General features: G+C 41.3%; 1 protein-coding gene across 1 annotated transcript; it reads right to left on the reverse strand.

Moving 5' to 3' along the window:
* Nucleotides 1–5,584: 5,584 nt before the first annotated feature.
* FGFBP3 (fibroblast growth factor binding protein 3) lies at nucleotides 5,585–6,942 on the reverse strand. Its single transcript, XM_038577944.1, has 2 exons — nucleotides 6,847–6,942; nucleotides 5,585–6,554 (listed from the first exon to the last, which is right to left on the reverse strand). Exon 2 carries the CDS (start codon nucleotides 6,464–6,466, stop codon nucleotides 5,687–5,689), a length of 780 nt encoding a protein of 259 aa, XP_038433872.1. The 5' UTR covers nucleotides 6,467–6,554; nucleotides 6,847–6,942; the 3' UTR covers nucleotides 5,585–5,686.
* Nucleotides 6,943–16,150: the final 9,208 nt, after the last annotated feature.

A 16,150-nucleotide genomic window follows, 5' to 3' on the forward strand; every position in this document is an offset into this window, starting at 1 on the left:
CTGTGTCTCTCATGAATAAATAAATAAAATCTTAAAAAAAAAAAAAAAAAGAAAATGGGAGGGAAGGAGCCTTCTGTGACCTGAAACCACAGTCATCATGGTGGCTATGTCCAAGATGACCTTAGTTTGGTTCACACAATATGGTTCAATCTAATATAAATGAATTGCAATTTCAATTTCAGTTGCAACATAATCAATTTCCCATTGATTGAAGTTGTTTCTATTTTTTTTGCCAATATAAAGAATGTTGCTATTAATAATTTTGTATTTCTATATGTCTTTGTACTAATAAGTCTTTAGGGTAAAAATATAGAACTCTAGGTTAAAGGGTATGGATATTTTAAATTTTGATAAAATAAACTGCCAACTTGTCTTCCATTAAGATTATGCCAATTTACACTCCCACCAATGTTCTCTGAGTTTTCTGGAAACTTCTGCAACATAGTATATACATTTTCCTCTTATGCCATATTGAGGCATAAGCATTTTAATGACTTGCCCAGATTTAGATCTAGAGGCAGAGCTGGGACTTGGCCCAAGAATTTTAGATTTACATCATTTCTTTTCACCATTTCATTTAGGTTTTCACTCATTTCCCACACCTGTTTTTTTGAGTTACACCAAAGTATATCTCAAGCTAATATCTTCTAGGTAGACTTCCCAAGTAACCAGACCTCTATGCTCACCTTTCATCTTCCTAATCTCTTACATGTAGAAACCTAATTTCTTTGGTTGTTGTTCTCATTGTTTTTCTAAGGGTTTCCTAAATTCCAGCTTGTTGAAGGCTGGTACTCTGTCAGTGTATCCCCACCTGCTTCCTCAACACCAAAGGCCAGGGCCTCTGGCACAGTATCAACAATAATTTGTTTATTGATTAATTAAATCTATTTTAAATTAATTGTGTATAGGAAGAAGATGTAATATTTATTGGGTATCTATTACATGGCAAGTATTGTGTGGTGCTGGGCAGTATCCAGTATGTCATGTAATTTATTCTTCATGGTAACCCTGGAAGTAGGTAACCCTTCAACAAGAGAAGAGAAAGAAATATGAAGAGATTAAGCAACCTTCTCAAAGTAATTTGGAGTAAGATGTGGACAGAACTAGTATTCTTTTTTTTTTTTTTTTTTTTTTTTTTAGATTTTTAAAATTTATTTGAGAGAGAGGCAGAGCATAGAGGGAAAAGCATAGAAGGATTAAAATGGTGGTGGTGTGTCAGGGCAAACTGAGAGAGACTAAAGGACTTTGATGGTTGAAAAGATTTTGCCTAGGGGCACCAATAGAGCATGTGACTCTTAATCTCAGGGTCCTGAGTTCAAGCCCCACATTGGGTATGGAGCCAATTTAAGATTAAATAATAATATAATAATAATAATGATGATGATGATGATGATGATGATGATGATGAAATAAAAAAACAAAAGATTTTGCCTAGTGGAGATGAGTTCAGAAAAGCAAACTAGGAGAGGCACCTGGGGGATCCCCAGGTGGCTCAGCGGTTTAGCGCCTGCCTTCAGCCCAGGGCGTGATCCTGGAGACCCGGGATCGAGTCCCACATCGGGCTCCCTGCATGGGGCCTGCTCTCCCTCTGCCTGTGTCTCTGCCTGCCTCTCTCTCTGTGTGTCTCTCATGAATAAATAAATTAAATCTTTAAAAAAAAAAAAAAAAAGAGAGGCACCTGGGTGGCCCAGTCAGTTAAGTGTAAGACGCTTGATTTCAGCTCAGGTCATGACCTTGGGGTCATGGGATCAAGCCCCACATTGGGCTCAGTAGAGTCTGTCTCCCTCTGCTTCTCCTTCCACTTGCTCATTCTCTATGTCTAAAATAAATAAATAAAATCTTAAGAAAAAATAGAAAAAAAGGGCCACTGGGTGTCTCAGTTGGTTAAGCACCTGATTTTTTTTTTTAAGATTTTATTTATTTATTCATGAGAGACATACAGAGAAAGAAAGAGGCAGAGGGAGAAACAGGCTCCATGCAGGGAGCCCGATGCGGCACTTGACCCCGGGTCTCCGGGATCACTCCCTGGGCTGAAGATGGTGCTAAACCGCTGAGCCATCCAGGCTGCCCAAGAACCTGATTTTGACTCGGGTCATGATCCTAAGGGTCCTGGGATGGAGCCCCCACTCCCACATCCCCCACCCCCTTGTCAGGCTCGCCCCTCAGCAGGGAGTCTACTGTTTCCCTCTCCCTCTTCCCCTCCCTCTGCTCATGCTCTCTCTGCCTCTCAAATAAATAAAAGCAATTTTAAAAAGGAGAAAAGGTTCGTGCCTGTGACTCAGCAGTTGAGCGCCCGCTTTCGGCTCAGGTTGTGATCCTGGAGTCCTGGGATCGAGTCCTGCATTGGGCTCCCTGCATGAAGCCTGCCTCTCCCTCTGCCTATGTCTCTGCCTCTCTATCTGGGTCTCTCATGAATAAATAGATAAAATCTTTTTTTTTTAATTAATTTATTTATTTATGATAGTCACAGAGAGAGAGAGAGGCAGAGACACAGGCAGAGGGAGAAGCAGGCTCCATGCACCGGGAGCCCGACGTGGGATTCGATCCCAGGTCTCCAGGATTGCGCCCTGGGCAGGCGCCAAACCGCTGCGCCACCCAGGGATCCCGATAAAATCTTTTTTTAAAAAAATTTTAAAAATAAAGAAAAAGAAAAGGCTAACTGGGTATGAGTGTAATTCCACCTTTCCTGATAGCTTTGTGCCTAATAATTCAGAAGTCCAAGAGAATAACATGGTTCAATGCTTTTAATAAATTCTCTGTGTCCAACAGACTGAGAGATGTCTTGCTACTTCTGATGCCCATGCTGATCCCAGCTCTGACAGTAAACTTGGATGTGCCCTGGCAACTTTCCTTTCACTTTTTTTAAAAGATTTTATTTTTAAGTAATCTCTCCACCCCATATGGGACCCTAACTCAAGATCCTGAGATCAAGATCCATGTACTCTACCAGCTGAGTCAGCCAGGTGCTCCTCCCTTCACTCTTGATGGTACCTGCAGGGAGAGAATACCCAAGTTCTCCCTGTCCATCCTCCTCCTCAGTATTTTAGAAATTTTGATCCTGTCTTCTCCCACCTGCAGATTTGTCCATCTGGCCCAAACTTCCAAATCTTTCTAGATGCTCCTATACAGAAGCCTTCTCTATTTCCCTCGCTATTTTGCTTGTCTTTCTCTGGAGCTTTTCCAACTCCATAATCTTTCTTGTGGTACTCTATACAGACTACTTGTTGATTTTCACATGCTATTATCACTATGCTATTCATTACACAAAACTATGTATAGGATCCTGGAGTTAGTAGTATGCCATAGGGACTTCAGATTTAACCTAGCTTAGTTCCCCTCAATATACATATTGGAGACATTAGGACTTAGTCATAATCACTCCAGAAGCTGATGGCAGGTTCTCTCCATTTCCTACTCACTGCAAGCAATTGGTCTCTATCATATCACAGTTCACACTCTGTTCTTGAGAAGAAGTCCTAATATAGTTCTTCTTAAAGAGTAAAGGAGCAGAAGCAGTAGTAATCTGCACTATGGACTTGGGCCTAGAGTTTGGCCTTTCCTTCCTTCATAGAGGTAAGCTCAGTAGATGGTCAAAAGGCACACAAGAAGGATTGGCATTTGTCTTGTATGTAGAGGTAAAACTATGATTCTAGATGGTGGTGTTTCACTTCTAATACCCTTCTCTGATGACACCCAAAATTTTCCAAGCTTTTTAGAGAAAGTGTACTTTAGTCCCTATCTTAAGGGCTTGGTCTCTAGCTACCCTGAACTTCCTTTACTTGACCAAGATGAATTTTATCTAATGGTCAATGTTACTCAGAATGTGAGCTTGTAAACCTGGCCTGGAACTATGTGAAATCTGGATGTATTGCCAATTGTATGAAGATAAGAATGTACAGAATAGGGGTGCCTGGGGGGCTCAGTCGAGTAAGGGTCTGCCTTTGGCTCAGGTCATGATCCTGGGGTCCTGGCATGGAGCCCCATCACTGGGGAGTCTGCTCACTGGGAGTCTGCTTCTCCTTCTCCTTCTGCCACTCCCCCTGCTTGTGCTAATGCTTTTTCTCTCCCTGTGTCAAATAAATAAAATCTTTTTTTTTTTTTTAAGAATGTACAGAATAGTAAAGAAATAGTTAACATTTCCTAGAGGCTGGTCAAAGAAGAGAGTTCAGGAGATCCTTACATCAAGAGATGTAAGATTGTTGCATTTACCATAATTGTGACAAGCTGAGAAGCACAGATGGTCAGCAAAAAGGTAAGTCTTATATCTATCAGTGGCTTAAAAGTCTTATGGGCTCAGACCTGTAATGTAAATGAATAAAGTTTATTGGTGAGATTTGTAGGAGCAGTGGAGAACTCTAGAAAACACACCTAATCTAAAGGGGGCAGCCAATATTCCATGTCAGCTGATGGTTGTTGCCATATAGGAAGGTAGGTCCAAATGTTTAGAGATCTAATTTTTCAAGGAAATTCAGATATCTGAATTTTTATGTGAAATTGTTTAATTTTTAAATGCTGGCAACAAATCCAAATTGGGAGGGAAGAAGAAGAGAGGAAAAAATGAAAGAGAATCACATGCAGGCCAAGCAGAGCAATGATACAACCCAGGGTTTAGCAGTCTGTCACTCTGGCTTTATGCAGACTTCTTATCTTTTCCTAACAATTCAAGAGGTGTTTGGGAATTTATTTCAAGGTATACTCAGAACTGTATCAAATGCAGTCAGAATTTCTATTGCCCTGCCAATTCTTTAAATCTATTCATGCAGTTTTTATTGAGCACTTAACATGTGCAAAATCATCACTACATTTTACTTAAAATGAAATGTTAATTAATTACATGAAACAGATATAACTTCCATAATGGTCCACATGACTCTGAGATACATACTTAATTTCAGCTGTTTTTAAAAAATATGATCACATATAAAGAAAATTCTTTTTTAAAACCTACCGGAGCATTACAATTCACCTCTGAATTTAAAAGGTTAATGGGAAAGTTTCAGAACACGAGGCATCCCTCTGTTTAAATGTAACACTTCTAAAAGAATTCAAGGGCAACCATCCTGAAAATCTACTCATTGGAGGCAATTTTGACCTCTGAATGGCTTCTATCCCAATAGAGGTCATCTATGACACCAAGCAGTACTCAAGTTCCTACTGATTCCAAAAAGAAAAAAAAAAACAAAAAAAAAAAAACGTTGGGAATCTTGCCAGCTGATTGGGTGAGGAGTCACTAAACTACTCAACCCGGCTGAGGTTATCAACTGCTTGTGATTACATTTCAATATACATGTGTGAAACAATGTACGCCGTATCCTGCTTCGCACAGGAGATTTACTTGGCTTTCGTCACCCCCCGTCCCTTTTCCCCAGCCTTCTTCTGTACTCATCTCTCTCCCAATCTACAGTTGTTGCACATTTAAGGAATGGCTACTTCCTTCTCTTTTCACTATTTCTCCTGCTCTTAATCGGGGTCGGACTTTTCAAACATGTTAACGTCTCTGCCATCTCAGATTCTCCATACCCCTTACGCTCCCATCCCAAGGCCCACGCCCTCCCACCCCCCAGCCACATTCTAGAACCCGGACTCCTCTCCACTCCCCAAGCCTTAGCTTGGCCTAAAATGCGCTCAACTTCTCCCCGGCTGCGCACCCCTCCCCGCCGCCGCGTTCCTCCCCGGGCTGGCAGCCTCAGCCATTCCAGAAATTGACAAAGAAGTTGCAAAGGGAGTGCCACTTCTCGGCGCAGTAGGTCTCCGTGAGCTTCGCGTTCTCGTCCAGCCCGTCGGGCTCGGGCCGGGTCCCCAGAGGTCGCTCCACTCCCGGGTCGGAGGCCGCCTTCCTCTTGCCGGCTTTGGACTTCTCGGAGGGCTTCCCCCTGGGAGACGCGCTCGCGGGAAGGCGGGCCGCTGTGGCAGAGCCGGGGGCGGGCTCCCGGGGCGGCCCGCGGCTCCCGGCCCGGGGCTTGGGATCCCGGGCGAAGCCGGCCGCGGTGGGGCGCGCCGGCGAGGACGCGCGGGGCACCAGGCGCAGCTCGGCGCCGTGGCCCTCCTTGCCCGCGCACAGGCGAGCCTTGAGCGGAGCGGGGTCGCGGCACGGACGCCGCTTCCTGCGCAGCCCGCCCAGCACCTGCTTCCAGTAGTGCGAGCCGCGGGCGGCGTAGGCGGCGCAGCGCTCGGGCTCGCCGCGGTAGGCGCACTGCTGGCGCGCGCCGGCGGGGTCCCGGCAGCGCAGCGCCAGCTCGCTCCCCGCCGCGGGCCCCGGGGCGCGCAGCAGGAGCTGCCAGCTGCACGCGTGGCGCTCGGGGCTGACGAAGCGGCCGGACGAGCGGCCCGCCGGCCCCGGGGCAGGCTCGGCCACGCGGCCCGCCAACCCCTTGTCTCTCCGGGCGGCCACGACGAGGCAGCCAGCCAGCAGCAGCAGCTGCAGCAGCAACAGCGAGAGCGACGCTCCCAGCCTCAGAGGCCTCATGGTCCGCGGGTCTGCGCTCAGCTCCGGTTTTGCGGGACGCCCGGGCGCTTCAGAGGCGGCAGGGCCGGGAGGGCAGCATCCCTGGGACCTGGGGACAGACGCAGAGACTGCTGCTGCAAACGCACCGACGACTTCCCCTTCCCGTGCGGTCTAGACGCTGGTTTGCAGCGGGCAGCAGCAGCCTGAGAGAGACCCTCTGAGAAAACCGCCGTCTAAAGATCGTTTTATATCTTTTCGAAAAGCAATGCGAAGACAAAACAAAGCGATGCCTGAAAATTGCCACCTCCACCCCTCCTTTCTTCACCCTCCAATAAACTATCTACAAAATCGTTTCAAATTATGCTTGGGAAACATACATTTTTACTGCACTTTGAACTTACCGAGTCCCAGGAGAGGTGGTGGAGCCCTATTAGGGCAGAGGGAGCGACCACACCGGAGATTAGTCCGCTTTAGCCGGTTCCCCGTGAATGAACGGGTTATGAATGGGACAGGAGGGGAGGGGCCTCCCCCCCACCGCCCGCCCTCCGGGACTTCCCTCACACCGAGAGATTTCCCACCCCCAGCACCACGCACACGCAACCCCAAGTGTAAAATGCAAGTGACACTGTGACATGAAATAGAAGTCTTGGATTTAGCTTTCAATGTTTCAAATAATCACGCAAATTTTAGCAAGTCATTCTTTTCTTTCCCTTTACATATTTAATCATCCGAATATGAAGTTAAAGAGAAAGATCCGAAATTTAAGAGTTAAACAAAAATTTCATGTTAGAAACAAAACAACTGTCAATATTCTAAACCAAACACTACACTCTCTTCTTCATATCATTCTGAGTTCTGTATTTTCACCCAGGTCTTTCTTATCCTAATAATAGAATCCTAATTTTAATAACTACTTTCTACTAATAATAATATATCCTGGTTTGCTAATATAGCATAGTGTCCTGCAGTTCACCCAGAGGTGGGCCTTTGGGCTTTTGGTTATTTTTAGGTATTATAAGTCAATTATAAACTGTTTGCAAAGATTAGAAGTTTAAAAATATAATTTATTGGATTATAGTTACAAGGTAAAATTACCAATTAAATGTTGTGATCTTTAAGACATTGTGTTCTTGAATCTCGAAAATTTTATATTTAAGCAAAGCTTAAAATATTCCATCATCTTTTAAAAAAATGTTCTCAGTAACAAATGTGAGGGGTTTTTTTTTTTTGGTTTCAAGAGTTGTTATACTGTTACAATTGTTTTATATATGTATTTTCCTAAAATAATTACCCAAGATGTCAAGAAGTCTCATTATATTTTCTAATGTTTTGTTGCAGACTATATTTTCTATTACTGACCTCACTTTAGATATCGTATTTAACAGTATAATTTGATTACTACTATAAAATCAAAATATTGGGGATCCCTGAGTGGCTCAGCGGTTTAGCGTCTGCCTTTGGCCCAGGGCGCGATCCTGGAGTCCCGGGATCGAGTTCCATGTCAGGCTCCCGGCATGGGCCTGCTTCTCCCTCCTCCTGTGTCTCTGCCTCTCTCTCTCTCTCTCTGTGTCTATCATAAATAAATAAACCTTTATAAAAATAAAAATATTTCAGAATTAGAAGAATGTATTTAAATATATATTAGCATAAATTAAATCTATAGTAGGGTATATTGACCTAAGGAAGGATATTTTTTACTCCTCTGGTGAAATCAGAAAGATTAAATGATTTCCAAGGTCACACATCATCTAGTGATAAAGCCACATGCCACCTTTCAGTGATCAATAATCTTTACATTTCAGCTTTATATTACACTACTGTCACTTTTAAAGTTAATTATGTTTTTGTTACATCAATCTGATCTATAACGAAAAGCAATTAGTATCTGAAGTTAACAACTAGTAATATAAGTTTCATAAACAAGAGTAGCTTATTATGTACTTCAAAGATGAAAACATTCTCTTTCCCAGAAAACTGTATTTGTACTAGTAAAGCACTGATGAGGAGAGTTAAGGTTTTTGTCTTGTTGCTCTGGTTTTACTTACTGTTATCAGCTACCAAACTGAATTGGAATAGTTTTGCAGCTAAAGAGTGACATCTTGTGACATTCTGCACTAATTACAATGAAAAAGTTCATTGTCTGAAAAGTCATAATCATTGAGAGATATTCCAGAGACCAAGTTTTCTGTCAGAAACATTATTCCCCAAGGAAAATGGACACACAGATGTGCTATGCCACATCAGAAAGAGGTAATGTCTTACCACAAGTTACATTTTATTTTATTTTAAGATTTATTTCTTTATTTTGAGAGAGAGAGAGAGTGAGCACAAGCCATGGAGGGGTGAGGTGGGCAGAGGCAGAGGGAGAGAGAGAGTATGAAGCACATTCCACCTGAGGCCGACATGGGCTCCACCTCACATCCCTGAGATCATAACCTAAGCTGAGGTCAGAGTGGGTTGCTCAACCGAGAGAGCCACCCAGGTGCCTCCCACAAATTACTTTTTATAAACTGTGGTAAAATATACATATCACAAATTTTACTATTTTAACCATTTTTCAATGTGCAGTTAAGTGGCATTAAGCGCATTCACACTGTTGTGCAACCATCAGCACCATTCAGCTCCAGAACATTTTTATCTTCCAAATGTACCCGTTAAACCTTAACTCCTTATGCCTTCCTTCCTCCTTCCTTCAACATTCTGTTTCTGTGGATTTGACTACTCTAGGCACCTCATAGAAGTGGACTTATACCATATTTGTCCTTTCTGACCAGCTTCTTTCACTTATGTCTTCAAGGTTATTCCATGTTGTAGCATTTGTCAGAATTTTCTTCCTATTTAAGACTAATAATATTCCATTGTATGTATGTACCACATTTTGTTTATTCATCAATCAATAGGTTCTTGAGTTACTTCCACCTTTTGGCTCTTGTGAATAATGCTGCTCTGAATCTGGCTGTACAAATATCTATTTGAGTTCCTGCTTTCAATTCTTTTGGGTATACACTTAGAGTGGAATTAGTGGCTCATATGGTATTTTATTTTTAACTTTTCAAGGAAGCTCCATACTGTTTCCTATAATGACTACACCATTTTACATTTCCGCCAACCGTGCACAAGTGTTCCAATTTCTTCAATCCTTAGCAATACTTGTTATTTATTGTTTGTTTGCTTACTTGATTTTGTTTTTATAATAGCCATCCTAATGGATGTAAGTGATATCTCATTGTGGTTTTTTAAAAAAGATTTTATTTACTTATTCATGAGAGACACCGAGAGAGAGAGGCAGAGACACAGGCAGAGAGAGAAGCAGGCTCCATGCAGGGAGCCTGAGGTGGGACTCCATCCCGGGACTCCAGGATCACGCCCTGGACCAAAGGGTCATTGCTGAGCCACCCAGGCATCCCTCATTGTGGTTTTAATTGGCATTTCTCCAGTGACTAATGATGCTGAGCATTTTTTTTCACCTGCTTATTGCCCATTTGTATCTCTTCGTTGTAGGATGTCTGTTGAAGTCCTTTGCCCATTTTTTAATCAGGTTGTTTTGTTGTTGAATTGTAGGAGTTCTTTATATATTCTAGATATTAACCTCTTTTAAAAAAATTTTAAAAGAAAAAGATTATTAAAAGATTTTATATTTATACATGTATTTTTAAAGATTTATTTGTTTGAGAGAGCACAAGCAGGGGGGGAGCATCGGGAGAGGGAGAAGCAGGCTGCTGGCTGAGCAGGAAAGTGGATGCAGGGCTCCATCCCAGGACACTGAGATCATGACCTGAGCTGAAGGCAGATGTTTCAGCTGAGCCACCCAGGCACCCCTAAAGATTTTTAAAAATAATTTCTATACCCAACATGGGGCTCAAACTCACAGCCTGAGCTCAAGAGTTGTATGCTCCACCGACTGAGCCAGGCAGGAGCCCCTAAATATTAACCTCTTATGAATATATGACTTGCAGTATTTTCTCCTATTCAGTAGGTTGCCTTTGATGTACAAGAGTTTTATTTTTTTTCAGTTGTTTTTTTGCAGTCTGTATGCAGTTTTTTCTTTCTTTTTTTTTTATTGGTGTTCAATTTACCAACATACAGAATAACCCCCAGTGCCCGTCACCCAATCACTCCCACCCCCCGCCCTCCTCCCCTTCCACCACTTCCACCATCCCAGAGTTAGCAGTCTTTACGTTCTGTCTCCCTTTCTGATATTTCCCACACATTTCTTCTCCCTTCCCTTATATTCCCTTTCACTATTATTTATATTCCCCACATGAATGAGAACATATGTTTGTCCTTCTCCGACTGACTTACTTCACTCAGCTGTACAAGAGTTTTAAATTTTGAAGTAGTCCAAAGGAAGACATTTTACACTTGATCTTAGCCAAAAGGCTGAGAAGCGATTTTTTTTAAAGACTTTATTTATTTATTCATGAGAGAGAGAGAGAGAGAGAGAGAGGCAGAGACACAGGCAGAGGGAGAAGTAGGCTCCATGCAGGGAGTCTGATGCGGGACTCAATCCTGTGACTCCAGGATCACATCCTGAGCCAAAGGCAGACGCTCAACCGCTGAGCCACCCAGGTGTCCCAGGAAGACATTTTAAAAAATATTATGATGTGAGATGTGTAAGGAAGCATGAAATAGATGTTTTAATATTGATTTAAAAATAATCTTGTTTGCATCAGTGTTCCAACATATCTGTTTGGATTCATACCATATGCTGCCTAATAGTTTAGAATGGGGTGAATTTCTTGATAATTTCAGTGATTAACTTCTTAGTCCTTCCTTGAGAATAATATGAAAGAAATATATTATCATGAGGAACTATGTAGCATCTCCTTGCCTTCTTCTCCCAGAGAAAATTAACTGCAGCACCTGACCCAACAAACTTCTGTGTTGCCTAAGTCTCCTGCCTCTTGGTTTCTCCCTTTTCTTTCCTTCTTTCTTTCTTTTTTCCTTCTTCCCTCCCCCTTTCCACCCTCCCCCTTTCTTTTTTTTAAAGTAATCTCTGCACACAATGTGGAACTTGAACTCACAACCTTGAGATCAAGAGTCACATACTCTACTGACTGAGCCACCCAGGTGCCCCAGAATAAATTAAATGTAATATAGCCATATAATGGGATACCGACAGCAGTAATTAAGTAAATTAACTAGATCTACATATGCCAATATGGATGAAATTCAAAACTGTAAGTAAAAAAAAGCAAGATGCAGAACAATATTTACAATACCACATTTCTATAAATTCTAAAAACTATACTTACAAAGCAATACTATTTGTATTCTTAAATCATGAATTATTTTAAATTTACAGAAAAATACAGAGAAAAAAATCTATGCATGGACTTCTCCCTCAGGTTTAACATATGTTAATATTTTACCATATTTGCTTCAGATAAGTTTTCGAGAAATTAAAGATGTAATTGAGGTCTTTTATTCCTCTCCAATCCCATTCTCCTCCCTGTCTTCCCAGAAATAACTTATGAAATTTGTGTATGTACTTCCTGTCCATGTTTTTTTCATTTTTCTACATATATGTGCATCCATAAACAATAAAAAGCAGTCTTTATAAGCTCATTTTTAATTAATTAACTTTGTTTCCAAGATCTAGTTCATTCTATGAAAATCCATTATTCACTTCTTTCATGCCACCCAGGTGTCTCAATAAAATAAAAATCTTAAAAAAAAAAGAATTAGTGGAAGATTTTTTTCTTTCTTTCTTGAGGCAAACACTACCTCTTACTGCTTTGTTATCATGGATGTATGACACCTGGAGGTGAAGCAACCATCTTTCCAGTTCTCCCAGTAAAGCTTGTCTCAGAAGAAGCTGACTTTATTTTCATCTCCTGGGTGGTCTAAGGGCAATTCCAACCCAATGGTTTGCCAATGGTTAGTTTAGTTACGGGTGTGTGACCTAATTCTGCACACTTTGTGAAGTTTGCTGTCACCTTCTAAGAAAGTTCTTTCCTGCTTTTAAAAGAGACTCATGGAAAGCTAATCTTTCCCCTATCCACATTGTCCTCTTCTATGTTTTCCTTTTACAATGTACAAATTTTATGGTTTAGTGAATTCAAGTTTACTTATTTTTTTTCCAATGGTAAATATAAGATGGTGCATTAAGAAATACTTTCCTACCCAGGTCAAATATTCTTTAATATAGTTATTGATAGTTTCAGAGTTCATTTTCAGAGTTCTATTTTTTCTTTTTCTTTTTTTTTAAGATTTACTTATTCTTCAACAAAGCAGGAAAGAATATACAATGGAAAAAAAGTCTCTTCAACAAATGGTGTTGGGAAAATTGGACAGCCACATGCAAAAGAATTAAACTGGACCACTTTCTTACACCATACACAAAAAGAAACTCAAAATGGATGAAAGACCTAAATGTGAGACAGGAATCCATCAAAATCTTAGAGGAGAACACAGGCAGCAACCTCTTTGACTTCAGCCACAGCAACTTCTTGCTAGACACGTCTCCAAAGATGAGGGAAACATAGGCAAAAATGAACTATTGGGACTTCATCAGGATAAAAGGCTTTTGCACAGCAAAGGAAACAGTCGACAAAACCCAAAGACAACCTACAGAATAGGAGAAGATATTTGCAAATGTCTGATCAGATAAAGGTCTAGTCTATAAAAAACTTATCAGACTCAACACCCAAAAACCAAATAATCCAGTCCAGAAACGGGCAGAAGACATGAACAGATATTTCTCCAAAGAAGACATACAAATGATTAACAGACACATGAAAAAAATGCTTAACTATTAAGCATCAGGGAACTAGAAATCAAAACTACAATGAGATACCACCTGACACTAGTCAGAATGGCTAAAATTAACAAGTCAGGAAATGACAGATGTTGGTAAAGATGTGGAGAAAGGGGAACCCTCTTATACTGCTGGTGGGAATGCAAGCTGGTACAGCCACTCTGAAAAACAGTATGGAGGTTCCTCAAAAACTTAAAAATAGAGCTACCCTATGACCAGCAATTGTACTACTAGGTATTTACCCAAAGGATGCACACACACACACACACACACACACACACACACACACACAATGGAATATTACTCAGCCATCAGAAAATGAAATCTTACCATTTGCAATGATGTGGATGGAACTAGAGGGTATTATTCTAAGCAAAATAAGTCAACCAGATAAAGAATTATCATATGATCTCACTCATAATTCCCTAATTATGTGGATATATTATATGATATGGATTCATATCATAATTCCATTCATGTGGAATTTAAGAAACAAAATAGAGGATCATAGGGGAAGGGAGGGAAAAATAAAATAATATGAAATCAGAGAAGGAGACAAACCCTCTTAACTCTTAACTATAAGAGACTCTTTTTTTTTTTTAAGAGACTCTTAACTATAGGAAATAAACTGAGGGTTGCTAGAGGAGGTGGGTGGGGGGATGGGCTAACTGGGCGATGATGGGTATTAAGTAGAGTATTTGATGTAATGAGCACTGGGTGTTATATGCAACTGATGAATCACTAAACTCTACCTCTGAAACTAATAATACACTATATGTTAATTGGATTTAAATTTAAAAAAATTATACCCCCCAAAGTGATTTATTTATTTATTTATTTATTTGAGAGAGAGAGAGAAAGTTCAGGGGGAGGGGCAGAGAGATAGTCTTAAGCAGACTCTGCATTGAGCGTGGAGCCCAATATGGGGCTCAGTCTCAGGACCCTGAGATCATGACCACAGCCAAAATCAAGAGTTTGATGCTTAACAGTGCTACTCAGGTGCCCCATCTTTTCTTTCTTTTTTAAAAAGGTTTTATTTATTTATTCATGAGAGACACACACGAGATAGAGGCAGAGACACAGGAAGAGGGAGAAGCAAGCTCCATGCAGGGAGCCCGATGCGGGACCTGATCCTGGGTTTTCTTACCTTTTTTTTTTTTTTTTTTTTAAAGCTCTATGCCCAATGTGGGGCTTGAACTCACAACCCTGAGATCAAGAATCTCATGCTCTACTGACTGAACCAGCCAGGTGTCCCTGGAGTAGAACTTTTTCTAGTTTTAGTAGAAAAGTTTTCATCTTTAGATCTCTAATCCATCTGAGATTTCTTTTGGGATATGGTATGAAGTAGAGATTTGATTTTTCCCCTGTACGTGGAGAGCCAATTGTCCAATATTCTTTGTTCAATAGTTTGTTCTTTTGCCATTGATTTTTTTTGTCCTCCACAGTTCCATCTTTATTATTATTATTTTTTTATATTTTATTTATTCATGAGAGACACAGAGAGAGGCAGAGACACAGGCAGAAGAAGAAGCAGGCTCCATGCAGGGAGCCTGATGCAGGACTTGATCCCAGGACCCCAGGATCATGACCTGAGCCGAAGGCAGACGCTCAACCACTGAGCCACCCAGGTGTTCCCTACATTTCCCTATTTAATATAGCATTTTGCACCATATACATTAGTGAAATTTTGAAACAGACAAAAAGGACTTTAGCCAAACTCCCCTTCCTCTTCCAGCTTTATTGGACAGTTTAAAATTACATTTCTATTTTCTAGGACTTCAGTTGCTTTTGCTATCTGACTTTTAAAAACTGAAACACAGTGGTCTAAATGATATAGTATACAAAAATAGCATCTTGATTTCTGTGAAAATGCATTTCTCTGAAATTCCTGAATAACTCCAAATTATGCTAACTCTGAGCATGAATGTTTACTCTAGGTTTTAGATTTAGTCTTTCAACAAATGTGTTCCAAACTTTTGCCATCACCTTATATATATTCAGCCTCAATGCTGTGATGAAGTTGTTCCTGTTTAGGCCTTTATCTCGATTGTTCTCACACACCCATTAACACGTTTGTCTTTTTTTAAATATTTTGTTTATTCATGAGAGGCAGAGAGAGAGGCAGAGACATGGGCAGAGGATGAAGCACGCTCCCTGTGTGGAACCTGATGTGGGACTCAATCCCAGGACCCTGGGATCATGACCTGAGCTGAAGGCAGACACTCAACCATTGAGCCATCCAGTCATCCTCACATTTATCGTTGTATTTTATCCACTCAACTGTATGTTCTATATAGGGCCTGATATAGATGTTACTTGATATTATTTAATAGCTACTGAGGTCAGACAATATAAGGCCATCATTATGCTAAAATTAGAGCTATTTATGGAAGCTCATACATACTTCCAGGATTGGTTTTACCTCCTACACAGGAACATGTTCAAAAAACCCAGAACAGGGATCCCTGGGTGGCGCAGCGGTTTGGCGCCTGCCTTTGGCCCGGGGCGCGATCCTGGAGACCCGGGATCGAGTCCCACATCGGGCTCCCGGTGCATGGAGCCTGCTTCTGCCTCTGCCTGTGTCTCTGCCTCTGTCTCTCTCTCTGTAACTATCATAAATAAATAAAAATTAAAAAAAAAAAATCTAAAAAAAAAAAAAAAAAAAAAAAACCCAGAACAGGCTTACTGGTCTGATTCAACTCTTCCCATTCGTAGGAAATATCAGAAAGGGAGACAGAACATGGAAGACTCCTAACTCTGGGAAACGAACTAGGGGTGGTGGAAAGGGAGGAGGGCAGGGGGTGGGGGTGATTGGGTGGCGGGCACTGAGGGGGGCACTTTTTAAAAAATTTCTATTTATTTATGATAGTCACACAGAGAGAGAAAGAGAGGCAGAGACACAAGCAGAGGGAGAAGCAGGCTCCATGCACCGGGAGCCCGACGTG

The sequence above is a fragment of the Canis lupus genome, chromosome 28 (assembly GCF_011100685.1).
Source record: "Canis lupus familiaris isolate Mischka breed German Shepherd chromosome 28, alternate assembly UU_Cfam_GSD_1.0, whole genome shotgun sequence".
NCBI classification, from domain to species: Eukaryota; Metazoa; Chordata; class Mammalia; order Carnivora; family Canidae; genus Canis; species Canis lupus.

What these genes read in the sequence shown, in the direction of transcription:
- FGFBP3 (XM_038577944.1), bottom strand. Translation starts at nt 6,466, where the DNA reads ATGAGGCCTCTGAGGCTGGGAGCGTCGCTCTCGCTGTTGCTGCTGCAG.